This window comes from Haliotis rubra, unplaced genomic scaffold, assembly GCF_003918875.1.
Source record: "Haliotis rubra isolate DU_JTF1 unplaced genomic scaffold, ASM391887v1 Scf78, whole genome shotgun sequence".
Lineage (NCBI taxonomy): Eukaryota > Metazoa > Mollusca > Gastropoda > Lepetellida > Haliotidae > Haliotis > Haliotis rubra.
In genome coordinates this window covers 1,527,078-1,551,407 of record NW_025767501.1, presented here as the reverse complement: position 1 = coordinate 1,551,407, position 24,330 = coordinate 1,527,078, and the positions used below count along the sequence as shown (strand labels likewise).

Here is a 24,330-nt window from a genome sequence, read left to right as displayed (position 1 = left end):
CGAAGACCAGTTCCAATACGGTGGGTCAACCTCCAACAACACCTGTGACGTACGGGAAGACCAGTTCCAGTATGGTGGGTCAACCTTCAACAACACCTGTGACGTACGGGAAGACCAGTTCCAACATGGTGGGTCAACCTTCAACAACACCTGTGACGTACGGGAAGACCAGTTCCAACATGGTGGGTCAACCTTCAACAACACCTGTGACGTACGGGAAGACCAGTTCCAACATGGTGGGTCAACCTTCAACAACACCTGTGACGTACGGGAACAGTTCCCAGTCAACCTTCAACAACATGGTACGGGAAGACCAGTTCCAACATGGTGGGTCAACCTTCAACAACACCTGTGACGTACGGGAACACCAGTTCTAACATGGTGGGTCAACCTTCAACAACACCTGTGACGTACGGGAAGACCAGTTCTAACATGGTGGGTCAACCTTCAACATAACTGTGACGTACGGGAAAACCAGTCTCAACATGGTGGGTCAACCTTCAACAACACCTGTGACGTGCGGGAACACCAGTTCTAACATGGTGGGTCAACCTTCAACATAACTGTGACGTACGGGAAAACCAGTCTCAACATGGTGGGTCAACCTTCAACAACACCTGTGACGTACGGGAACACCAGTTCTAACATGGTGGGTCAACCTTCAGCATAACTGTGACGTACGGGAAAACCAGTCTCAACATGGTGGGTCAACCTTCAACAACGCTGTGACGTACGGGAACACCAGTTCCAACATGGTGGGTCAACCTTCAGCATAACTGTGACGTATGGGAAAACCAGTCTCAACATGGTGGGTCAACCTTCGACAACACCTGTGACGTACGGGAACACCAGTTCTAACATGGTGGGTCAACCTTCAACAACGCTGTGACGTACGGGAAGACCAGTTCCAACATGGTGGGTCAACCTTCAACAACACCTGTGACGTACGGGAACACCAGTTCTAACATAGTGATCAACCTTCAACAACGCTGTGACGTACGGGAAAACCAGTTCCAATAACGTGGGTCAACCTTCACGTACGGGAAGACCAGTTCTAATAGGGTGGGTCAACCTTCACGTGCGGGAAGACCAGTTCTAACACGGTGGGTCAACCTTCAACAACACCTGTGAAGCTTGGAATTAGTATCTCACTACCTATCTCTCCAACTGTGGGGTACAATGTGTGACGCGACGCATTACTGATTGAAAAGGCATGTGTGATACCGTGATACTGCAAGGAAGAGTCAAACTATTATGTGAGGTGCCATATACCGTCATACCGCACTAGAGGATGCTTTAGAGAGTCATGCGATGTGACAGGGTGCAACAAAATACAATGTCAGGGCTGTTCCAGAGTGTCATACAATGTCATGGTGCCACAGAGTCATGCTATATAGGAAGGTGCTATTAGAAGGTGATATTATGTGTACATACAGATTTTATTACAGGTCTTGCAAACGTTTGTGTACATATCCGTTGACAACAAAACAACGCCATCTACAGTCTATTTGTCTACAAATGATAAACCGGGACAGCATTCTCCCGTCTCTGAAACAACAACCTACATTTTACATAGCATGAGATGACTGAACATTAAGAGTAGCCTCCGTAGACTGACTCCCGGTACAACAAGGCTAACCTTTGCAATGGCAAGCTCGGAAAAGGTATGTCTTTGTACAAAGCTCGCAATTAAAAGGTCAAGGGCTGTAGATGGGAAGAGGTATGTCTTTGTACAATTTTGACTTGGCATTTGTCTGCAATTAACATTGAAATGCATCAGTATATATGTGAGTGAATAGTGTCAGCGGGATGGAGAGTAAGATCCTCCATGTAAACTGTGAGACGCTGAAAGCCAGTGAGTGAGAGGTGTTTCCTGCCCCTCCGTGTAAACTGTGAGACGCTGAAAGCCAGTGAGTGAGAGGTGTTTCCTGCCCCTCCATGTAAACTGTGAGACGCTGAAAGCCAGTGAGTGAGAGGTGTTTCCTGCCCCTCCATGTAAACTGTGAGACGCTGAAAGCCAGTGAGTGAGAGGTGATTCCTGCCCCTCCATGTAAACTGTGAAACGCTGAAAGCCAGTGAGTGAGAGGTGTTTCTGTCTGCAATTAACTCCATGTAAACTGTGAGACGCTGTGAGACGCTGAAAGCCAGTGAGTGAGAGAGCCAGTGTATCCTGCCGCTTCTGAATATCCCAGTTACATGCATATTTGGATTCCTGCCCCTTTATCAGCAATATGTTGTAATAAAGGCAATATGTTGTAATAAAGACAAGGAGATTAGATGTAGGTGTGTAGCCAGTTGTAGTTCACCTTTGATGAAACATGCGGCCACAAACTGGAGCTGATGGTGTCATTACCTTGTCAGTTGTTAGCAAAGAGGAAGTAATCAATGTTCGTTGGTCTGGATGAACATATAATGACGTATTTTCATAATACCTACATGCGTGCATGTGTGTGTGTGTCGCTTCATATAGGTGGAAGATCGCTAGTGCTCATTGCTTTATGTTGATAATTCTATCTCCACCCTCACCTCATTCTCAACTGTTTTTGGGGACACAATTCTGATAATAAATATATTTGTCTCTACCAACTGAGCCCAATGACTTCAAAAACAGATGGGAATCAAGGCATATTTGATATTTAGTTCCTTGCAGCCCAAAATTAACTAACATCACTCTAACCCGCGATGACGTCAGAGATATTTTAATGTCACTGGACACATCAAAAGCGACCGGTCCGGATGGGATAGGAAATAAAGTACTTAGATATACCGCAAATAGTCTAACATCCATACTTACGAAATTATTCAATTTGTCCCTTAGCCTGTCAATTTTTCCCAGTCCATGGAAAGAAGCATCGGTAATACCTATTCACAAGAAAGATAGCGTACATGACTGTTCTAACTACCGTCCTGTCGCACTCACATCTTGTTTATCGAAAGTCTTTGAGAAATGTGTATTTAAATATGTATTCAATTTCCTAAGAGATAACGACTTAATGACAAATTTACAATCAGGATTCATGCCAGGAGACTCCACAACAAATCAATTAACCTTTTTGTACAACTTTATTGCCAAAGCTCTTGACGAAGGAAAAGAGGTTAGAGCATCTTCTGCGACATAAGTAAAGCCTTCGATAAGGTCTGGCATAGAGGAATTATTTATAAACTGAAAACCTATGGTATCCAAGGCGAACTATTACAATGGTTTGAAAGTTATTTAGAAAATAGAGTACAACGGGTCGCAAGGCTCTGTCCTTGGACCACTTCTTTTTCTGATATACATCAATGATATTGTATGTGATGTTGACAGTAACATTCGTCTCTTTGCGGATGACACCTCATTATATGTTATCATAGATGATCCATCAGCTGCTGCTACCTGTCTTAACAAAGATCTAGATAGAATTTCACAATGGGCCCGTAAGTGGCAGGTTACATTTCATCCAAATAAAACCGAAACTACTCAGTTCTGACGTAAAACGAAACCGTCTCTAAAACCGAACCTATTCATGGACGGAACAATCATAAAAGAAGTCAAAAGTCATAAACATTTAGGATTAACACTCCAAAGCGATTGTACGTGGAATGATCACACTAATGATATTGTACGTAAAGTTCGCCCTATGATCAGTTGTCTGAGGAGTTTTAAATACCGATTATCACGTTAAACGTTGGATATTATGTATAAATCCTATATCTTGCCAATATTTGACTATTGTTCGCATATTTGAGATAGCTGTACTTCTGAGCAATCGCGTACATTAGAAAATTTACATCTTGATGCTCTGAGAACTATATGTGGTGCCGTTCGTGGCACAAGTCATAACAGTCCTCCTGAGAGGGTACGTAAGTCCAAAAACATTTCAAGTACATTTAAGTATACCAGGTTTTTAATCGTAGTATTTTTGTTATTTTACTATATGGCTAATTTTCGGTATAAACGCCAATGGCTGAAGGTATGGTGTAAATCCAGCTAGGGTCCATGCAGGTAGCAAAGGTAATGTAAGTCCCCATGGTTCCTAGTATGGTGATCTACCTTCAGTTGTTGGCGATCTATAGCCCATTTTGTCTTCTTTAATTGGAATATTTTAGCTTTGTTCGCTAGTTTTATATTCGTATCTGTGATCATCTAGTATTTTTACTGTCCTTCGTCGGCAGGTGTTTTATAATATACAAATATTTCATTTCAATATCAAATGTTCTCGTCACGATATGGCTGAAATATTGCCGATGTGACGTTAAATATTAACTCACTCACTCACTCACTCACTCACAAGTCATAACAAACTTTATAATGAAACCAAATCTCAGTCCATGCAAGATAGAAGGAATTGCCTGAAGTTAACTTTTTTCTATAAGATGTACAACAACCAATTGCCAAACTATCTTAATTTGTGACCTGATCCCAAACTCCGTCTCCGGAACTACAAACTACAGCTTGAGGAATAACTCTGAAATACAAGGAATTTACAGTCGCACTGCCTCTTATGCTAAATCCTTTTTACCTGCCACAATAAATTTATGGAATGCCCTACCAAATTCCAAAGCGTCATGTAATCTCACAGAATTTAAAAACCTAATTACAAAAACTGAAAATAAGATTTACTTTGACCTTAATTATGGCACTCGTTTTTGCCAAATCGTTCACTGCCGCCTCAGGCTCGGATGTAGCGACCTAAACGCCGATAAGTATAACAGACATTTAATAGACAGCCCTTGTTCTTCTTGTGGACATCAGAGTGAAAACGCCCTACACTATTTCCTCACTTGCCGTAACTATACTCGGATAAGACTTAATATGTATTTTTACACTACCGGTTATAACCTGGATACCATTCTTAAGGGAAACAAAGAACTTACTCCCTGTGTAAACCAGAAAATAGTTGAATCCGTCCACGATTATATAACCAAGACACAACGCTTTAAATTTTCTCAGGAAAATAATTAAATTTGCTCAACAACCTTCTCATGATTGATTTATAGTTCTACAATGGCTTGTGAGACACACACAACTGTAACTCTCTAACTTATGACTACTTAGAGAATAGTTGTATTTCATGTAATCTGTATATATTTATACATTCTAAAAATATTATATTTATTCAATGGTCAGTATGGATGACGTCAAATCCTCCATTTTCATGTTGTATTATATGTTGCATGGGAGCCGTGTTAATATAAGCAGTAATGCTTGTTCACCAATCCCAATTCATCTTCATGAATAAAAATATGTTTAAATCAATAAGTTCAAAAGATATCAACATCTTCAAAAACAATCTTCTTTTTTACTTAATTTGGAAAAGAACAAATAATCAATGTTTTTTGGTCATGCTATCAATACTTGACCAGGCCGAAGAAGAGGACAGAACAGGGAACACCACCAAAGCCAAAACCGAACAGGTTCAACGGGTAAGTTCTAAAGTACTGTACAGTGAAGCATGAGTAATTTGAAGGTATCGACCGAAATTGGTTAAATACTGCAAATCACGAAATCAAATTAGAAAATATCTGTAAATGTATCTGACCTATATCTATTAAATTGAGGACATTAATGAATTGTCGCACTTCAGGAAAAAAAACAAGCAAAAGGTGAGAAACTTAACCAAGACATTAAGACATATGGAACATTTGTCTCGTTGTGAAATACATTTATGTTTTTTTACCAAGGGCTACAAGGTCAAAGTATGTCGCATTGTCAAATCTATCAAAATGCAATCGCAATGTATCAAAATGCTTAAAAACGGCGTTAAGGCGAACGACAGTTTGACACTTTGATTATGCCACTTTGTCGCCCTGAGGGTATTATAATGGGCGGTATTATATAGCATGCGACAAGCTAAAGCTAGTCAAAATGTGGGTAATCTGCAATTGTAAACTAGTTCTTGTGACTATGCCATAGTATCCCTTTTAGGACACTTTAGTCTTTTGGGGTCACTGGGGTCACTGGGAGTAGGAACATGGTTAACTGTCGCACCGCCTTCTCCGGACCGTTATTGAAGGTGACAAAGCAATGCCCACCTCTCTGCCACCATATTTACCCACTCATTAGAATATTTCATCTTTATTTCATGTCTCGAGGAAGACGAATCTTGTCTGTATGGTTGGGGATCATTTAAACCAAGGTGAGAATCTCTTCAGTCCCCTGTGACTGTATTTTCAACGACAGTCTCTAAGACAAATACCATTCATATGACCCTGTGAACCCAAATCCTTCAACACACTCCGGAATTGTCTGTTCTTTCAAGCAATAACAGTTTTTGAAGACACAATCAGAACACCTTAGTGATGTAGCGTTTCTCCAACTTCACTGGAGTCTGTTCTCCAACATCACTGTAGTCTGTTCTCCAACATCACTGTAATCTGTTCTCCAACATCACTGTAATATGTTCTCCAACATCATTGTAGTCTGTTCTCTAACATAACTGTAGTCTGTCCTCCAACATCCCTGTAGTCTGTTTTCCAACATAACTGTAGTCTGTTCTCCAACATCACTGTAGTCTGTTTTCCAACATAACTGTAGTCTGTTCTCCAACATCACTGTAGTCTGTTCTCCAACATTACTGTAATCTGTTTTACAACTTCACTGTAATCTGTTCTCCAACATCCCTGTCATCTGTTCTCCAACATCACTGTAGTCTGTTCTCCAACATTACTGTAATCTGTTTTACAACTTCACTGTAATCTGTTCTCCAACATCCCTGTAATCTGTTCTCCAACCTCATTGTAGTCTGTTCTCCAACATCACTGTAGTCTGTTCTCCAACATTACTGTAATATGTTCTCCAACATCACTGTAGTCTGTTCTCCAACATCACTGTAATCTGTTCTCCAACATCACTGTAATATGTTCTCCAACATCACTGTAGTCTGTTCTCCAACATCACTGTAGTCTGTTGTACAACATCACTGTAGTCTGTTTTCCAACATAACTGTAGTCTGTTCTCCAACATCACTGTAGTCTGTTCTCCAACATCACTGTAGTCTGTTCTCCAACATCCCTGTATTCTGTTCTCCAACATCACTATAGTCTGTTCTCCAACATCCCTGTAATATGTTCTCCAACATCACTGTAGTCTGTTCTCCAACATCACTGTAGTTTGTTCTCCAACATCACTGTAGTTTGTTCTCCAACATCACTGTAATCTGTTTTACAACATCACTGTAATCTGTTCTCCAACATCACTGTAATCTGTTCTCCAACATCCCTGTAATCTGTTCTCCAACATCACTGTAGTCTGTTCTCCAACATTACTGTAATCTGTTTTACAACTTCACTGTAGTTTGTTCTCCAACATCACTGTAGTTTGTTCTCCAACATCACTGTAATCTGTTTTACAACATCACTGTAATCTGTTCTCCAACATCACTGTAGTCTGTTCTCCAACATTACTGTAATCTGTTTTACAACTTCACTGTAATCTGTTCTCCAACATCCCTGTAATCTGTTCTCCAACATCACTGTAGTCTGTTCTCCAACATTACTGTAATCTGTTTTACAACTTCACTGTAGTCTGTTCTCCAACATCACTGTAGTCTGTTCTCCAACATCACTGTAATCTGTTTTACAACTTCACTGTAATCTGTTCTCCAACATCCCTGTAATCTGTTCTCCAACATCACTGTAATCTGTTTTACAACTTCACTGTAGTCTGTTCTCCAACATCACTGTAGTCTGTTCTCCAACATCACTGTAGTTTGTTCTCCAACATCACTGTAGTCTGTTCTCCAACATCACTGTAATCTGTTTTACAACATCACTGTAATCTGTTCTCCAACATCACTGTAGTCTGTTCTCCAACATTACTGTAATCTGTTTTACAACTTCACTGTAATCTGTTCTCCAACATCACTGTAATCTGTTCTCCAACATCACTGTAGTCTGTTCTCCAACATTACTGTAATCTGTTTTACAACTTCACTGTAGTCTGTTCTCCAACATCACTGTAGTCTGTTCTCCAACATCACTGTAATCTGTTCTCCAACATCACTGTAGTTTGTTCTTCAACATCACTGTAGTCTGTTCTCCAACATCACTGTAGTCTGTTCTCCAACATCACTGTAGTTTGTTCTCCAACATCACTGTAGTTTGTTCTCCAACATCACTGTAGTTTGTTCTCCAACATCACTGTAATCTGTTTTACAACATCACTGTAGTCTGTTTTACAACATCACTGTAATCTGTTTTACAACATCACTGCAGCCTGTTCTCCAACATCACTGTAGTCTGTTCTCCAACATCACTGTAGTCTGTTCTCAAACATCCCTGTAGTCTGTTCTCAAACATTCCCACAACGCATTTAAGTTGTAGAATGAATGAATTCACGTGCTTGTTATGAATGAAAAAAAAGTTACGTCAGAATGTGACCTAAATGAGAAGTCATCGTTTATCCAATCAAATCGTTAGAATCTCAGGTCATGTCGTTACGACACAGGTCAACGCGATACGACACTCGTGTGACGTACGTGAGAACATAGGAAGGTCACGAGTTTCGTATAATTCGTTCGTAATGAGACCGAGTGTGGTATTTTATTTATTACCCACGTCTTACATGCATTAAATTGACAAAATAGCGTATTTTTTTTCTTGTTGTGGTTTCAAACCGAAACCGGTTTCATAAAGAGGTTGCGGAAGAATTTTGTTCTGAAGTACACTTTTGCATGACGTCACACTGTAATGACGTCACTACGCCATTCTCGTCTGTCCCCTTGGTAACCGACGTCACGATGCATGTCAGTTGTCATCGCCTCTCGTACAGCCTGCTACAGTAAACTACTCCGTAGCACCCCGTTTCTTGGTTTGCAGTTGATTCATTCGGCTAACATCGGAAACATTGCGTTTATGTTTTTCGACGGATATAATGTCTCAGTTCGACTCACAATTAAACAGCGACACGGCAACGTTCGCAATGTTTACATTCCCAGAATGCATCTAAGTTGTAGAATGAATGAATTCACGTGTTTGTTATGAATGAACAAGTAGGTCCGTCACAAGGTGACCTAACTGAGAGGTCATCGGTTATCCAATCAAATCGTTAGAATCTCAGGTCAAGTCGTTACGACACAGGTCAACGCGATACGACACTCGTGTGACGTACGAGATTAGTATGCAACTACCCATACGTTGACCACGTGGGTAATAAAAGCTGGTACTTGTAACTATTGTGTATCTCACTACCAGAATACGGTAGAAGCTGGTACTTGTAACTCTTGTTTATCTCAGAGCTGTGTGAAGTCCACTCTTGGAGCATACCTTTCGATCAGATATTTCTGAAATTCCATAATAGTTGTCAAATGATATTAAAGTGTGTTTGCCTTGTGTCGACGTATTCCAGATGTCTGCAGCCGATGAATACCTTGCCGTGGTTCACGGTGTGGTCGGTGATGTTAATACTGGCATGGTCGTCGTGTTCTCTAGGCCCCGGCATCCCACACATAGAGAAGCAGTTCGGGCTGACCAGCAAGATGACCGCTGTGTTGACATGCTGTCTGGACATCGGCGGGGTCAGTATAATGCTGTTTGTCAGCTTCATTGGCACCAAGTTCAACATGGCTAAAGGGCTCGCTATCGGAGCATTCGTCAACGCAATAGGAGCGTTAACATTCTGCTTACCACACTTCTTCCACGAAGCACCAAAGTTTGGTAAGTGTTATACCTTTAAGACCCCTATAGATACTTTTCCTTGGAAATGTGATATATTTGCTATGAAGTGAGAGCAGTAGGTTTACTTGTTTCGTATGTTTGGCCCTTGATCTTACAATTATGTTCCCTGGTTCAGCCAGGATCCAATGGTTGTTGTTTACAATCCAGCATTATATGCGTGTTTGTGGGTTTCAAGCATATAGTGAGCACCAAGACCTTGCACCACAAACATCTCTGTATAATTCATTATCTGTCGATTTTAATTTCTTTTTCTTGTATAGAAGAAAACGTTAAAAATGCCTCCGAAGCTGATATTTGCCCCCTGAGCGCTATCAGTGCAGCCGTCAACGACAGCTCGCCAGCCAGCGTCCTCTACACCACATACACCTTCATGGTCGTTGGCGATTTATTGAGGGGGTTTGGCACGACGGTGATCTTCACGCTGGGAACCGCCTACATTGACGAGAACGGCAAATATCCTTTATCAACCCTTTTCATCAGTAGGTACATGTATATAGATAATATAGGACTAATCGTGCCCAATTACGCAGCCATGTATATTTTCGAAATATGTTAAAGATCACATATACTCTAGGGGGGTACAAATACATAAATCACTAACTGGCATCGCTATAAATGATACCCCGTCATTAAAACTACTCACTTCGATCTTTAATCAACTTAAATCGACCTTTTTGACAACAGTGCACAATTCTCACCCGCGAACGAAATTTCAACCAATCAGAGCGGGGCGTCTCTGTGACGTCATATGAGGAATAGAGATGAGGGCCGATGCAGAATTCATCTACATTTCAGGGGGTAAATTATCTTGTTTACAGGTTTGTATAAACCTGAAATCGTGAAAACTGTTGTGGAAAATGAAAGCTATATGTTCTCACAATCTTCTGTCATATAATTTTGTCTCCTGCTTTGCCTAGTTTCCGAGTTACAACTTGTTTTCATAGACGATTCTGTCAAAATCGCTTGGTGTCGTTAGGCCTTATTTGTATAATGACTGATCCAAATTGATCCCATTTCTGTGTTTTTTTACCTCGATATTTAATCATGTCATGTAAAAATATGACGTCTATTACGCGTGATATTAAAAATTGACATTTGATTTATTTTAATCGGTAAACTAAACAACCCTATTTTGCCATTGCTAGAAGAATCTGAAATTTTACTTAGGTAAATAGGTACATACAGTTTTAGCGCACAGCAAATGCTTATATGTATTTCTTATGCAACAATGAAGTTCTGTTTGTATTCTCAAAACAGTTTCGGCCCATACGTTTTCACATGCAATTAAAATTGCATGCAATACAGCAATTAATTCTCCCTCGTTGTAACCCGTGTTAGGTGGTATAAACCTACACATGTTATTTGTCATCATTCACTTGATGGTCAGTTAATGAATTTATAACAGGTATAATTAGTGGTAACACCACTTAGATTACCCGACAAAGGTTCCCATTTGGCATTTCTTGTGTCTGGAGTAAATATTCAACATTATAAACATCGATCAAAGGATTAACCGATAACACGCTGATTGATTGATTACTTTTATTGTCAAAAGGTAGTGTTTATGTATGTAGATTTATTAATCTATACTGAATACACTCTGTCGTGTCGGTGTCTGCGTAAAAACAACGTCCTTCCTTCAAAGGATTAACCGCCAATACAGTGATTGATTGCTCATTATTGGCTAACTAAATTACCGTTTTTAAAGAATGGTGGACATTATGCAATCAGTTGCCAGGTGTGCTATCTTGGGTGACCAATGAGACTATACACCAATGTGACATACCTGAAACTATATATCACTTTTTCGTATACTAGACTGTTAAAAGACACATCACTTGGAACAGCTGCAGATGAATGGCATATCACTCGGGTTTTTTTTATATTGATGGATACATTCCTGGAACAAGGTAATAGCCTGACATTGTTCCTATAAATTTATTCTGTTTTAATTTTAATATTTGCATTTTGTTTTTATTCATTTGTCGTAGCATTCAACAGAATTGTTGTTTTCGCCATGAAGTGTAATGAGACATACTAGGGCGGGTGTGCGAATTATGATTCACATTGGCAAACTATAAAATGTCCAGATATTACAGTCCTGTTATAAATGCACTATAAGTATCAGCAGATCGTCTGCTTTTTATTTAGTTTCAAAATGGATGCAAGTATGATAATAAACTAATTAGGATTATAAGACCAAATATAAAGACGTACATTGACTAGTATATACATACTGGTGAGTGGACGTTAACCACGTGAATGTAGCAAGAAAGTTATCGCGCAGTATTGTCACTTCGACCCCCACCTCGCTTCCGTGGAAGAAATCGTTATGTTATAAGTTGTGTCATGCAAAATGCTTTTGGTTATGATTCAAATACATATTTAACTACGAGTAGAAAGTAGTTTTGATTTTCTAACTTGATGAAAACAAACCATAATCTCATTAATTCTAACAGACTTTAGCCCGTGACTTCACGATTTTCAAAAATGGCGGCGCCCTGTCGAGAACATCCGCCAGTCTGAGTATAAATGCTATTTAGGTTTGTTTTCACCGAGTTACAAAATCAAAACTACTTTCTACTGGTAGTAAAATATGTATTTGATTGATGGTCAATAGGATTTTGCATGACATAGCGTATAACATAACAATTTCTCTCGTGGAAGCGAGGTGGGTGTCAATATAACACTACTTACAGTATTATTGTTACTTCGAGTTGTGTCATGGAAAATCTTTATGGTCATCAATCATATACATATTTTACTACGACTAGTAAGTAGTTTTGATTCTTTAACTTCCGTGAAGCGATCTGAACACAAGTAAGATATCGTTTCAGGCTTCCACAACGCTCGCGTCGCACTCACAAACATAACCCATTTTGCACGAACTGCGGGGTCCTGTGGAAATCTGTGCATGGCGACACCATCGCCCGACCTCTAGGAGCAATTGACGACAACGCAACGATTTGGCATGTCTTCGTTGAAGTCGAGAAATCATCAAAATGACGAGCTTGCTACACACTTTCTATACAACTAACTCAAAATCCTTCCTCATATGACGTCACTGCAGTGCTCTGAAGACAGAGTTACGTAACCTGTCTGTGGTTTCGTTGGCGGGCGAGAGTGAAGCAGGCGACTTTTTGGCAACTTTTAATCGCTCGGTACTAATTAACCACAAGTTTTTAAAGAAGGAATTTGGTGTTCCCCATAAGACTGACCACAAATCTTTCATATGTAATAGTTAAAATAGTATAAAAACAAAGTTTATTTGTTCTTTAAAATTTAAGGTCTCTTTTTTGGTAAATCAAAATTTACTGGCTGCCCTTTCCCAGACATTTTGTATGTGTATCTTAATGCATTGACCAAAGAATTGTACTCTCTCTCCTAATTCTAAATGCTTTTGTTTCTAAAGTTTTATGAGACTGCTGATTATGTAACTAAAAATAATAGGACAGAATGTAATTTAAATACTTGAAGATGTTCAATTATTTATTTATTTATTCTTTAAAGGTGTATCACCAGATACAATGAGCAGAACAAAATGAATTTTTAGACGCCCTTCTGTGCTTATGGGAGGGAAATCTACTTTAGACGTCGCTTCCCGTGACATGGTTGAAGTCGTGTAAGAGGAGGCACCAAACTGATGTCGTCAAATCCCGGGTTTCATTCCTAAATTTAGCAAGATTATGCCCAAAGTGGAGGACTTGAAAAATGCTAAAGAAGGTGCTTAAGTTGTCACTTCTGGAACTCACCGATATAGCTGGGAAATGCTTAAAACAGGTTTACCATACAACCATACAACCTCACGCACTCATTGCATCTGTGACCCTGTATGTATTCAGCCGTGACGTATGCAGCCGCGGAGATTGGTGGCTCGGTCAGCGCCGTCCTCAGCGGCTACATCATGGATAACGTCTACGTGGACTTCGACAAGGTCGACCCTACTCAGTAAGGTTCTCTGAATACAAAGTAGAGTCGAATGTCGTTATTTCGTGGGGAAGGGAATTACCTTCGTCATGCCAACCAGACCCCCTACATAGTGCGTGGGGCAATATAATCTGAAAGATATGTATTGAGTATTACGCTTTCCGACATCTGATGATGAAACTATGCTTCAGTTACAGAAGAAAAACCTGAATTTACTAATATACATTTTGCTCAATACATGTAATTGCAAACATTTGTTAATTAACGTTATGTTTCGATAATGTCTTCGCAATAAAGATTCTCAAGATTTTGTTTATTTTTATCTAATAGAATTCCAGATCCCAAAAGCCCCAACTGGATCGGTGCTTGGTGGCTGAATTTCACGTACGCGTCTGGGCTCTTTCTTTTGACATCCGTGCCATTATATGGTTACCCAAAACGATTGCCTGGTGAGCATAATAAAAGAAAAATAGCTGTTTATTTACTCCCAACAGTATGAAAAGAATTTCACAGTAAAATTCTATCCATATTGTTGGGAGTAACTGTAAAATGTTAGGATATTTTACTAAGCGAATGTTTTGTTAAGCTACAGCATCAAACGTACGTTGAGTAAATGAACTATCAACACGGGATTCTCGCTCTATACAATCATATGCCATTGTAGCTAGAGTGCAGTGACGCTATTTTAGTTTTCATGCAGCTTGCACACCTAGGAATGCTACATGTTGCATGTCTGTGGAAAACTTGAAAAACACATTACTTTTTGTCGAAATAACGATAGGCCAGTGAATGCATGTAATCCAAGAGTGAAATCGAATCTTTTTCAATACATTGTCGTAACTGGCGTTTTGGTGTTAGTAAACCCTACCCCAGTTACCTGTTAATTATGGTCGTTCCACATTGTTCGGGGAGATGGTAGCTCTGGCGCTCCACTCGCTTGGTCCGTTGCAGGATGCTAAGTCGGGGAGAGTGGGGTCGGACGACCGTGACTCCCAACTAGCCACATAACATTCATGTACTGGCACACATACATTCATAGATAAACGCAACACCAAGTTTATACTCACATAGATTTTACTCTGTCTCAGTCCATCTCTAACTACAACTTCATCAACAGACAGGATAGGCTCGTACCACACAGGCAACTGAGTGACGTGGACTGGCTTCGGTCACTTAAAAGCGCGCACTACTCGCTCAGTGCCAAACCTATCTTTTCATATGGTTCGATCCTGGCCTGATCCTGATCACCTGTTTCAACCCATCGTTTTGTTTTGTTAATCCTATATCCGTCCCAGTTCTCATGAATATTATGATTGGAAAATTATCGGTAAATACAGTTCGGTAACTCCCCCAATATTCATTGATTTATTATTGGGTTCTGTCTCAAGCAATGTATATATTTCTAACTTGCGACTAACGCCATTCTCTTTAGACTTTCTGTCTCCCAACAATGTCTGGGCGTTATCCACCATGAGTCAAAATGTAACTCTATATACGGAGTCTGATGTAATTCTCTTACTGATTTAGGGATGCATTTTTTACCTTATAACAATATTATAATGTCATATGTCAGGTAACCAAGGCAACCAAGGCCCTGAAAAGGACAAGGTAGTTGTGAGCGGGAAAACGATCGGAGATATGACCAAGAACTTGGTTCGAGATTTCGTCCATGCAGCCCGGCGACTCGTACGTACTGCCGTTATCTATACTAACGTCCAAAAGAAACTTGGCAGCCGTTTTGAAGCTCGATAGCGAAAAGACAACAAAAGATAAATGATCAACATAACGGTATTGTAAACAGTATATGTGCTAAAGCTTTGTGCAAACAGTCATAACAATACAATGAACAATGAAATAGATATGGCTTGTAGTGTCCATGTCAACACATGTTCAAATGGTCAGCTCGGCAAACACTCTCCTACTCAGTGAATTCGCCAGGCGCCTGATAACGTCGCTTTGGATGTGTCGCCATTCTTTATGGAGGGCCGCAATGAGTTCATCCCGGGTGTTGGGAGGTTGTCCCCGTCCAATATGGCTGTCCATGATTTCCCAAAGGTGCTCTATGGGATTAAGGTCTGGAGAGCGAGCTGGACAGGGTAACACGTGAACGTTGTTGACGTTAGGGAAGTTTTGAACGACGTTAACAGTTTGAGGCCAGGGTGCACGGGGGCTCGAATCTCAGAATCCCCTAAACGAAAGGTCTGTCAGTACAACACCCTTCTTCACGGGTATCAGGAAATATATTAACTGGTACGACATGTGTCTCTTTCGTACACGGCCTATTGTATATTGACAAATCGAGAAATTACTCAATGTATTGTTCAAAGCGCGGTGAAATCCATCTCCCGTTCTTAAACATGTTCAGTTCTGCAACCTGGAATTCGTCCTTCTGAGCGTGGCCTCGGCCGTCTCCACTTGTGCGGCTATAGGAATCGGGGTGTTCTCCTACAAATACCTCACTATGCAGTACGACGTCAGCTTCCAAGTCGCCGGGTACATAACAGGTACGCTATATAAAGGTACATCCAGACAGACCAGGCAGTTGAACCCGTGAGTCTGCATAATCCGTACCGACGATAACAATAGAAGGTTTGCTCGGTCATCTGTGTTCCCTTGCTGTGAACCGACCGCACCAGCTAGTAACTGTAACCGGAGATCAGTTCCACACTGAAGTTCTTACATCGGGACATAATATTGACAGTGTAAATTATCGTGAAACGATTGTCCTAGGGAAAGGTATATAGTAAAAATAAGAATAATTCTAGAAGAACACTAAATTTTGTTGACACTACACACCGATAAAGAAGTTTACTTTTTGATCCATGACTTGGACAGTTTGGAAGTGCGAGTGCCAAGTGGCACGAATACACTAGCTGGAACTCCAGTTGCACCGCCTCACCCTCAAAGAAGTCTTCGGTCCATTACTTACACAAGGATTTTCCCAGTGATTGTGGAAATGTTTTTTCGTTTTTGTTAAGTGTGTTTAGCTGAAGTTAAAGTGAAAATATGTAAGATTTAGTACTTCAACAAAAGACTTAACCTGTATTTTATTTGATATCTTCACAGCCCGACAGGCACGATATTGTTTCAGTGTTGAAATTCTGTTGATCTGTGGTTTTGTCTTTCCAATATTTGAAGATATAAATTGGTCAACTAATATCCACCCATTAACCAATAATTCAAAGTTTTTCAACTTTGATATTTGAGACTGGTTCAATGTAAACATTTCAACATCATTTCCACTTTCATATTTAGCATTGAAGCATGAAATTGATTCATAACTGATTCAACATTGTAATGGGTGATGGGAGCTGGGTCTATCATTCATTTCTGATTTCCCATTGTTATCATTCCATCAACCAGGTACCAAGTCAGCTTTAGGAGGGCTAGGTTACCTTGCTGGCAGTGCCGTCATCCGGAGATTCAACTTGCATGCCCTCGGTATTGAACGTATTAGCTTTGGGCTGTCCCTGGCCTCCGCCATTATGAGCATGGGACTGTTGGCCAGATGTCCGAATGTCCAGCTTGCCGGAGTTGAAGTCCCTTACATGGGAGACAAGTAGGTCTTATGATGATGATGATGATGATGATGATGATGATGATGATGATGATGATGATAAGATTTGATTAGCACTTTCTGTGAACCCATTTCATGGGACCAAAAGCCGGATTTTTCAACATTGAAATACATGCTACAGACGGATTTGCGAATGATTCCTGGTATTTGCTATTATGTCATATTGGTTCATAGTCTCTTAGATGCTCTTTCATTTCATGACCCGGGTCAGAAACGCAAATTTGGCTGCCATGTGATTCGTTAGTCAAACGGGTCTCAGATGATACGTATGTAGTTGGGCTTCGTTTATATTTATCTGTAAAGTTCCGTCTCACCTTGAGAAATATCGAGAGTTTAACGATCAGTGTTTATTTTTAGTGCAACAAACGGTCTTTTAGCGGAGTGCCAACGTTCTTGCCAATGTCAAGGTCAACCTTTCGATCCCGTTTGTGGAGCAGACGACATCGTGTACTACTCTCCGTGCCATGCCGGTTGTGAAGATATGATGTTCAATGGATCAGACCGGGTAATGGAACGAGTTACGTATCAGTTGTGTGTCCAGGTGGCGCTGGAAGACAACGTGCTGGAGTTGGGCCCCTTTTACCAGAAACCGTTGATAGCGAGTTTGCCACCGGCATTGCGAAGTGTTTGTTAAGCGTTCTAGCTGCAATTGGCTATTCTGACAGGATCCTGTGTCGAAGGTTTGATATTTGAATTCATATGACATCACGAGGCGGCGTTGTCACGAGTTTAGGAACACTACGGGATTGGTGTCCGTCGTGATTGTTCTGATGATAATATCACTATAACTGATGTATGGTGTGTTTGATGTGATAGCGCTATGAGGTACCTGATTCAAACATTCTAATGCCTCGCGATCTGTCAATCTCAGTCAGAAGTGGCAGGCTGAAATATCATTCAAACGATCAAAGTTATTCCTAAGAATTGTACTACTGGAAAATTCAACTTTCGTTTTATCAATGACGTATTGTATCATAATTCAATTGAAATGAAAGTTAAATTCAACAGACATTATATACTCATGCTAATAATGGTTGTCACCCCCTTCAATTGTTTTCATTGGAGAGGGTGGGCTGGGGTTTGAGGTGTGTGTGTGGTTGGGCTGGGGGACAACCATTATTGGCATGAGTATATTTGGGATTGCACTTTCACAGTAAATTATCGATTCTAGTACTTTTGTTGAGTTGAGTATTATCCGGGATTCGAACCCACACTCTCAGAGTCAGGCACCTAATCGCCACCACACAAAGTCAGCCATCTAACCCACTCAGCCTTCGCAATATGATGCATGTGACCACTTTCAAAACGGCATTGGGTATTGAAAGTTAAATTGAAAAACTTGGGATATGTTGTAAATGGCGGGCTTATAAGGTACTCTTAGTAATGTAAAATTAAAATATAAATCAAAATTTTATGTAAGATTTGTACCGCTGATCGTTTTAAAGGGGGAGACTGTAAGGAACAAGAGACTTTTCTGATAAGTTTATAATCAAAGCTTCACTGTTGATGCTTCAGTCATTCATAAACTGCAGCTGCATTCAACATGGCCCTGAGTCCAGCTCTGACCTTGACCTCACCGCCAGATCCGGACTGTGTGTACCGGGCTGCTATGGCGTCTACATATCCACGACCTTCACCTTCCTTATGACGTTCTTCATGGTGATCAGTATCTCGAACGAGTCAATAGCCACCCTAAGGTAACTCTCTCGATAAAACTCCACATGACTAATGAAAATAAACAATTAACAACACACATGAGACGTTTTCGGGCATGTTTTCATATTTTGAGAAAAAGGTACGAATTGATTGTACATGAGTTAACTCAACGTCAGATCAGGACGTCTTTCGGAATACTGCGTTTTGGCACTAGAAGGTGGGATTTACACATCGAGCTGCCACGTTACGCGTTTCTATAATTGTTTAATTACTTTTAAAATATGGTGTCCTTAGAGGGTAATGAACGTACAAAATATTGCGGGACATTTTGGATAGCTGGTGTTTGTTACTCATATTTAGGACACTCCGTCCTAGGACTTGCCGAAACGTCCTATCTGTGAAGTCCATTTCTGGTGTCCCCCGCCCTGATATTGCTGGAATATTGCTAAAAGCGGCGTAAAACTAAAGTCACTCACTCACTAAATATCCTATCAAAGATTTTCACTTCTTCATATTAGTAAAGAACGAAGTTTAATAAGGGCTATTTGTGGCAATTGGAAATGGCAAATTATCGAGCTACGGAAAGCTTTTTCTCAAAACATGTAAGTAAGATGTGTTCATATGGCGAACTACTAGCCTTACTAGCGTTAAAACAATGAAGAACAGAGCAAGCTGAGGTCAAGAAGTACGTCCGTCACCAAGGATGCAATGTTTCACTCTGGGTTTCATTTCAATCCTTCTAATACATATTACCACAGACCACTAAGCATGCCAATAACACAGACCACTAGCCCAGACCACTAACACATACAACTGATGCCCTACGCTAACCCAGACCACTAACATAGATCACTAGCCCAGACCGCTAACACAGGCCATCAACACATGCCACTGGCCCAGACCACTAGCTCAGGCCATCAACACATGCCACTGGCCCAGACCACTAACATAGATCACTAGCCCAGACCGCTAACACAGGCCATCAACACATGCCACTGGCCCAGACCACTAGCACAGGCCATCAACACATGCCACTGGCCCAGACCACTAACGCATGCCAATATAACCCAGGTTAGTGGTCTGTGTTATAGGCATGCTTAGTGGTCTAAAACACCGTATAACTAAATACTATGCTCCTGCTAGGTTCACAAATACTTAGTTTTGGGTAGCTTTGCACATGGTTTTGTAAGACGTGAAAAACACACTGATGAAATGGATGAAACCTTCTTGTGTCATTTTACATACACATGTATATGTATGTTGTCTGTTAGATACATTAGGCCGACATATTGATCCTCGTCATTGCTTGCATTATTAGGTAGATATTAGATGGTATCATATATATGTAGCCTCAAGCAGATATGTTTGGTTGTTACTTCAGGTGTGTGGATCAGGATCTACGTCCGTTTGCGCTTGGGGTACAGTGGGTGATCATGCGTCTTCTTGGTATGTTCTTATCAGCTGATCGTCCTGGCTTTGTTGCGTTATCAATGACACATTGGTATATCACCATCTGGAACGGCCTTAATGCCCACCTGCGGCAACAAGCTGAATACATACTTTGTATCAACGAATTGAAGTGTTGTGTAAATGTGTGGGGAATATCTGTAGCTGAGAGGTTGACAACCGCAATATAATAATTCTGTTACAAATAATGCTGAAAACATTTACTGTAAAACTGGAAGTTGATACGAGCATGATATTAATGCGAAATGTCCCTTGCTTGCATAGATTTTGTGAGACGTTTTTGTTCTGGATTATTGTCAAATTACCTGTAGGTGCGTGTACCAGAAATGACCACTGAAGGTAGATAAAGAAATGTCATTGGTCTATAGGTGTCACAATGATACGAACCACACGAGAAAGCACCCAATACACAATGTACTTTTGAGGTAGATTGGTGTCTGTCATAAACTGAGCGCATGGTAATGGTTCCAAGAATGATGTATTTGAAATGGTTTCAGGGCACGGTGAAATGGTAAAAGGATGGAGATACACAATGTATAAAGGTCATTTGAAAGACATGAGGCTACTAGCTATCAGTAGCTGATCGTAGCACAAACACACCATTTAAACTAGATTTGAATGTTCCAAAATGCGAGGTATCGGTGTATGGCTCTCGGTCTGGAGTGACTTCATCGAGTCCGTAACTTGGGTTCAATACTGGTGCGGAAATACCAGAAGCACGCGCATACTGGTAGTGGCTGTTATGTCTTTGCCCCAGGGCATCTAGCCTACTCTCCGCTGGCTTTGAATGCGACGTTACCATTTTGACTTGGGATCAATACTTATATTTCCAAAGTCACCCGACGAGGATAAGTCTTAAATATGTACATGAGTAGTTTAAGGGAAGTGACATGGCTGTACAGCTGTATAGACTGGCTAACAGTACGTGTGGAATGTTGATTAACACTAATATTATTAGTACTGATAATCGAGTCTTTCTAGTCAATATACACATCATGTCAACATGGTCATCAGCCATTGGAATTAACTCTTCATTCAGACAAACTTGCACTTGATTGTTGTTATTTTGCCTTCTAATCGACAGGTAACATCCCTTCTCCTGTGTTCATCGGCGCCATCTTGGACGCTATCTGCCTTGTGTGGAGTGACCCTGTGCCAGGGGCGGGAACTCGTTACTGCCAGATGTATGACAGGGAGAGGCTAGCATACGGATTCTGCTTCACGTGGCTGTGTGCCAACCTCTTGAGCGCATTTTTGTTCTTAATGGCATCCGTTGTTAACGTGCGAAGGAACAAAACAAAGGAAATGAGCGTTAAAAGGGAGACTGGCGCACAGAAAGACGAAGACCCCAGAATATAAGAAGAATTTTGTCATCATAATGTGCATGAACAATATTTTATGAATCGTTTTGTAACACAAGGACAAACATTTGAAGGCCTGAAGATGTGAAATGTGGTTTGAATATTAGTATACACGCAGGTGGTTAATATATACTTAAAAAATGGACTAGAAGCAGTTATTGTTTCCAAAATATATTTTTCAAATGATATAAGAGGCTGGTTCTATTTTGTCGTCTTGGAACCTGTAGATTCAATTAATAAAGGCTCTAGAAACATGTCTCCAATTCTCATTTATATCTGGAGTTGGCTTCAGCGTCAGGTGATATGATGTAAAGGGACGAGATGTGTCATACCCCCGGAGTAATTTCCCTGTTCTGTGTTTCCATACAGCAAAAGTCAAACTTTTCGTAGCATGCAGGGTTCTTTTTGTATTCCTTACACAGAAGTGGACATTTGTATCTTGCCGCTACCCTGCATAATGTGTCTTTTCATACTTTCATATACGTTCCTTTTTACGCCATTTTTTGCAGTTGTAAGTCCTACTGCATGGGTTAGATCTCCAACATGGTTACGCACTCCTCGTTGTCCTAACATCAATACTGCTGCATTGTTTGTACACATACTTCAGACAGCTATGCTGTCAAACAGAGCCATAGTACGTAGATATCACACATCCTGCATGGACATCAGAAGTTGTGCCTGGACATCAGACATCTTGGACGTCAGTGTCGAACATGGAGACCAGTATCGTACATGGACATCCACCTTTAGAATGCAGCACCGCAATTTCCCGTTAGGGCAATCTATGTTGTAAGTCACCAGTTAGGGGGTTATTTTTCGCGAATTCGCGACCCCTCGATTTTTAACCCGATAGCTAATCGATTGAGTTTCATCCACACTGTCAATCAAATCACCCAACCACGGGTGTGGCATGGGAGAGGTTCTGACATATCCTGATACAGAAGGAACACGATCAGGACGACCCGCCAAAATTCTGCCACGCCTGTACGGCTCAACCCTGAAGAACGAATTCGGCGCCATAGACATATGGGTTGTGTCTGCCCGTTGGTTCTGTTTTGAAACAGAAGGTTTTCTCCAAAGTTTTCAATATTGGACATCAGACGTCTTTTAAGGGCAAGTATTCACAAAAGTTGGTGTCTGGCAGTTTTTCAACATTAAAATATGTATCTAGTAGTTTTATGGCCAAAACAGTACAGATGTCACAAGTAACAATTCATGTTTTGCATTATATCGATTCATATTTTGCACATTTACAGAGAGTTCTATTACCAAAATAAACACACTGTGGCTAATGTTCCTTATATATGACGTCACTGCTGCCAAATGATAAACGAATGATGCCATTAGACCCATTTCAAGTGGTGCAATGTTTGTGCTGTTGATCACTAGATTGTCTGGTCCAGAGTCCAGATTATCTACAGACCGCTGTCATATGGCTAGAATATTGCTAAATGCTGCCTTAAACAACAAACAATCCTTATCACTTCCGCATTGTACATTGACTTGTCAGGCAATTAATTACTGTATATGACATTTATAACCTTTATTGGTCATCCCCCTTGGCCGTGTCTGCCATCACATCAACTGGTCAAGGAAGTGCTATTGTTTTTCTATCTGTCAATTGTTGAGTCATCGCCTGTCCATTGTTGACAAAAACTGTATATATACTTAGTATGCTCACATCTGTACGGTGGTAAAGTACGATTCCGGTATTCCGACTGTCTGTAGGGACGACCACGAGCAGGAGAATGCCGCTCGTTGGAAACGCCCTGGGGTTGAGCAGGTAATCCGCTCACCTCATTTATGTCTTGTATATTTGTTTGTCATGTAACTAAAGAAGTTTGAACTCAACGTATTCCTTCGTCTTGTCAACGTATTGTACGTGAACTTCGTCATAATCATGAGCTAATTCCCAAGTTGACGCATATCCAAGCGTTGACAGTACTATGCGCTACACTGCTATAGCACCAAACGAATAATACAGAGCCTAAGTTTCATTAGACTGCCATACAGCTGAATATTGCTGAGTGCGGCGTAAAACTAAACTCACTGACTCACTCAATGATTTGGGACATTCAACACAATTTATTACAGTTTCCGTCGAGCGTGACTCCATGACTTATGACTGAAAGGGTCGCCGTCGGCACGGGTACAACAGATATGTGCCCCACCCTAGGAAGAGTCCATTCCGCACTGCACCGTTTTCTTGATAGGAACAGCTATACTGAATGGGATTCATTCGTGTGCGTTATACAAGAAACCAGCATATATAATGACGAATATTTCGCGTGTCACAGTATTACTAGAAATTAGGGGAAGTACAGCATAACCGGACTCGATTTTGAGTCGTTTAGGGTATCAGGTTAGTTTATGCATATGGACTTATTTTCTATTCTCATTACTTACATGTACCATGTATGCTGATACAATCCCTGAAGCCACACATGTCTCCTTTCTAATATTCCGCGTTCTTGTCGATGGACACCTCATTCTCTAGAAGTCCCTTACCGTAACATATTTATTGTTTTAGATATTTGGTATTTTATTGAGATGAAATTTGTGAATAAATACGCACATGGTCAATGTATCGTACTGTTTACAGTTTCATTTATAATGCATCTTTCGTACTTTTCTTCAACACATTTCGTCACACGAATAATTTCACTGTTTATATCGGTTGATTTG

At 40.6% G+C, this 24,330-nt stretch overlaps 2 protein-coding genes across 2 annotated transcripts; both read left to right on the top strand.

Moving 5' to 3' along the window:
* The first annotated feature begins 71 nt into the window (after positions 1 to 71).
* Positions 72 to 17,795, top strand: LOC124260870 (solute carrier organic anion transporter family member 4A1-like). The gene is made up of 9 exons (XM_046695193.1): positions 72 to 327; positions 9,412 to 9,636; positions 9,918 to 10,136; positions 13,500 to 13,605; positions 13,915 to 14,033; positions 15,158 to 15,270; positions 15,950 to 16,088; positions 16,948 to 17,143; positions 17,519 to 17,795. The coding sequence occupies exons 1-9, from the start codon at positions 72 to 74 to the stop codon at positions 17,793 to 17,795; spliced, it is 1,650 nt and encodes a 549-aa protein (XP_046551149.1).
* Positions 17,732 to 21,710, top strand: LOC124260892 (solute carrier organic anion transporter family member 4A1-like). The gene is made up of 4 exons (XM_046695215.1): positions 17,732 to 17,841; positions 18,677 to 18,858; positions 20,199 to 20,263; positions 21,369 to 21,710. Exons 2-4 carry the CDS (start codon positions 18,806 to 18,808, stop codon positions 21,641 to 21,643), a joined length of 393 nt encoding a protein of 130 aa, XP_046551171.1. The 5' UTR covers positions 17,732 to 17,841; positions 18,677 to 18,805; the 3' UTR covers positions 21,644 to 21,710.
* The last annotated feature ends 2,620 nt before the right edge of the window (positions 21,711 to 24,330 follow it).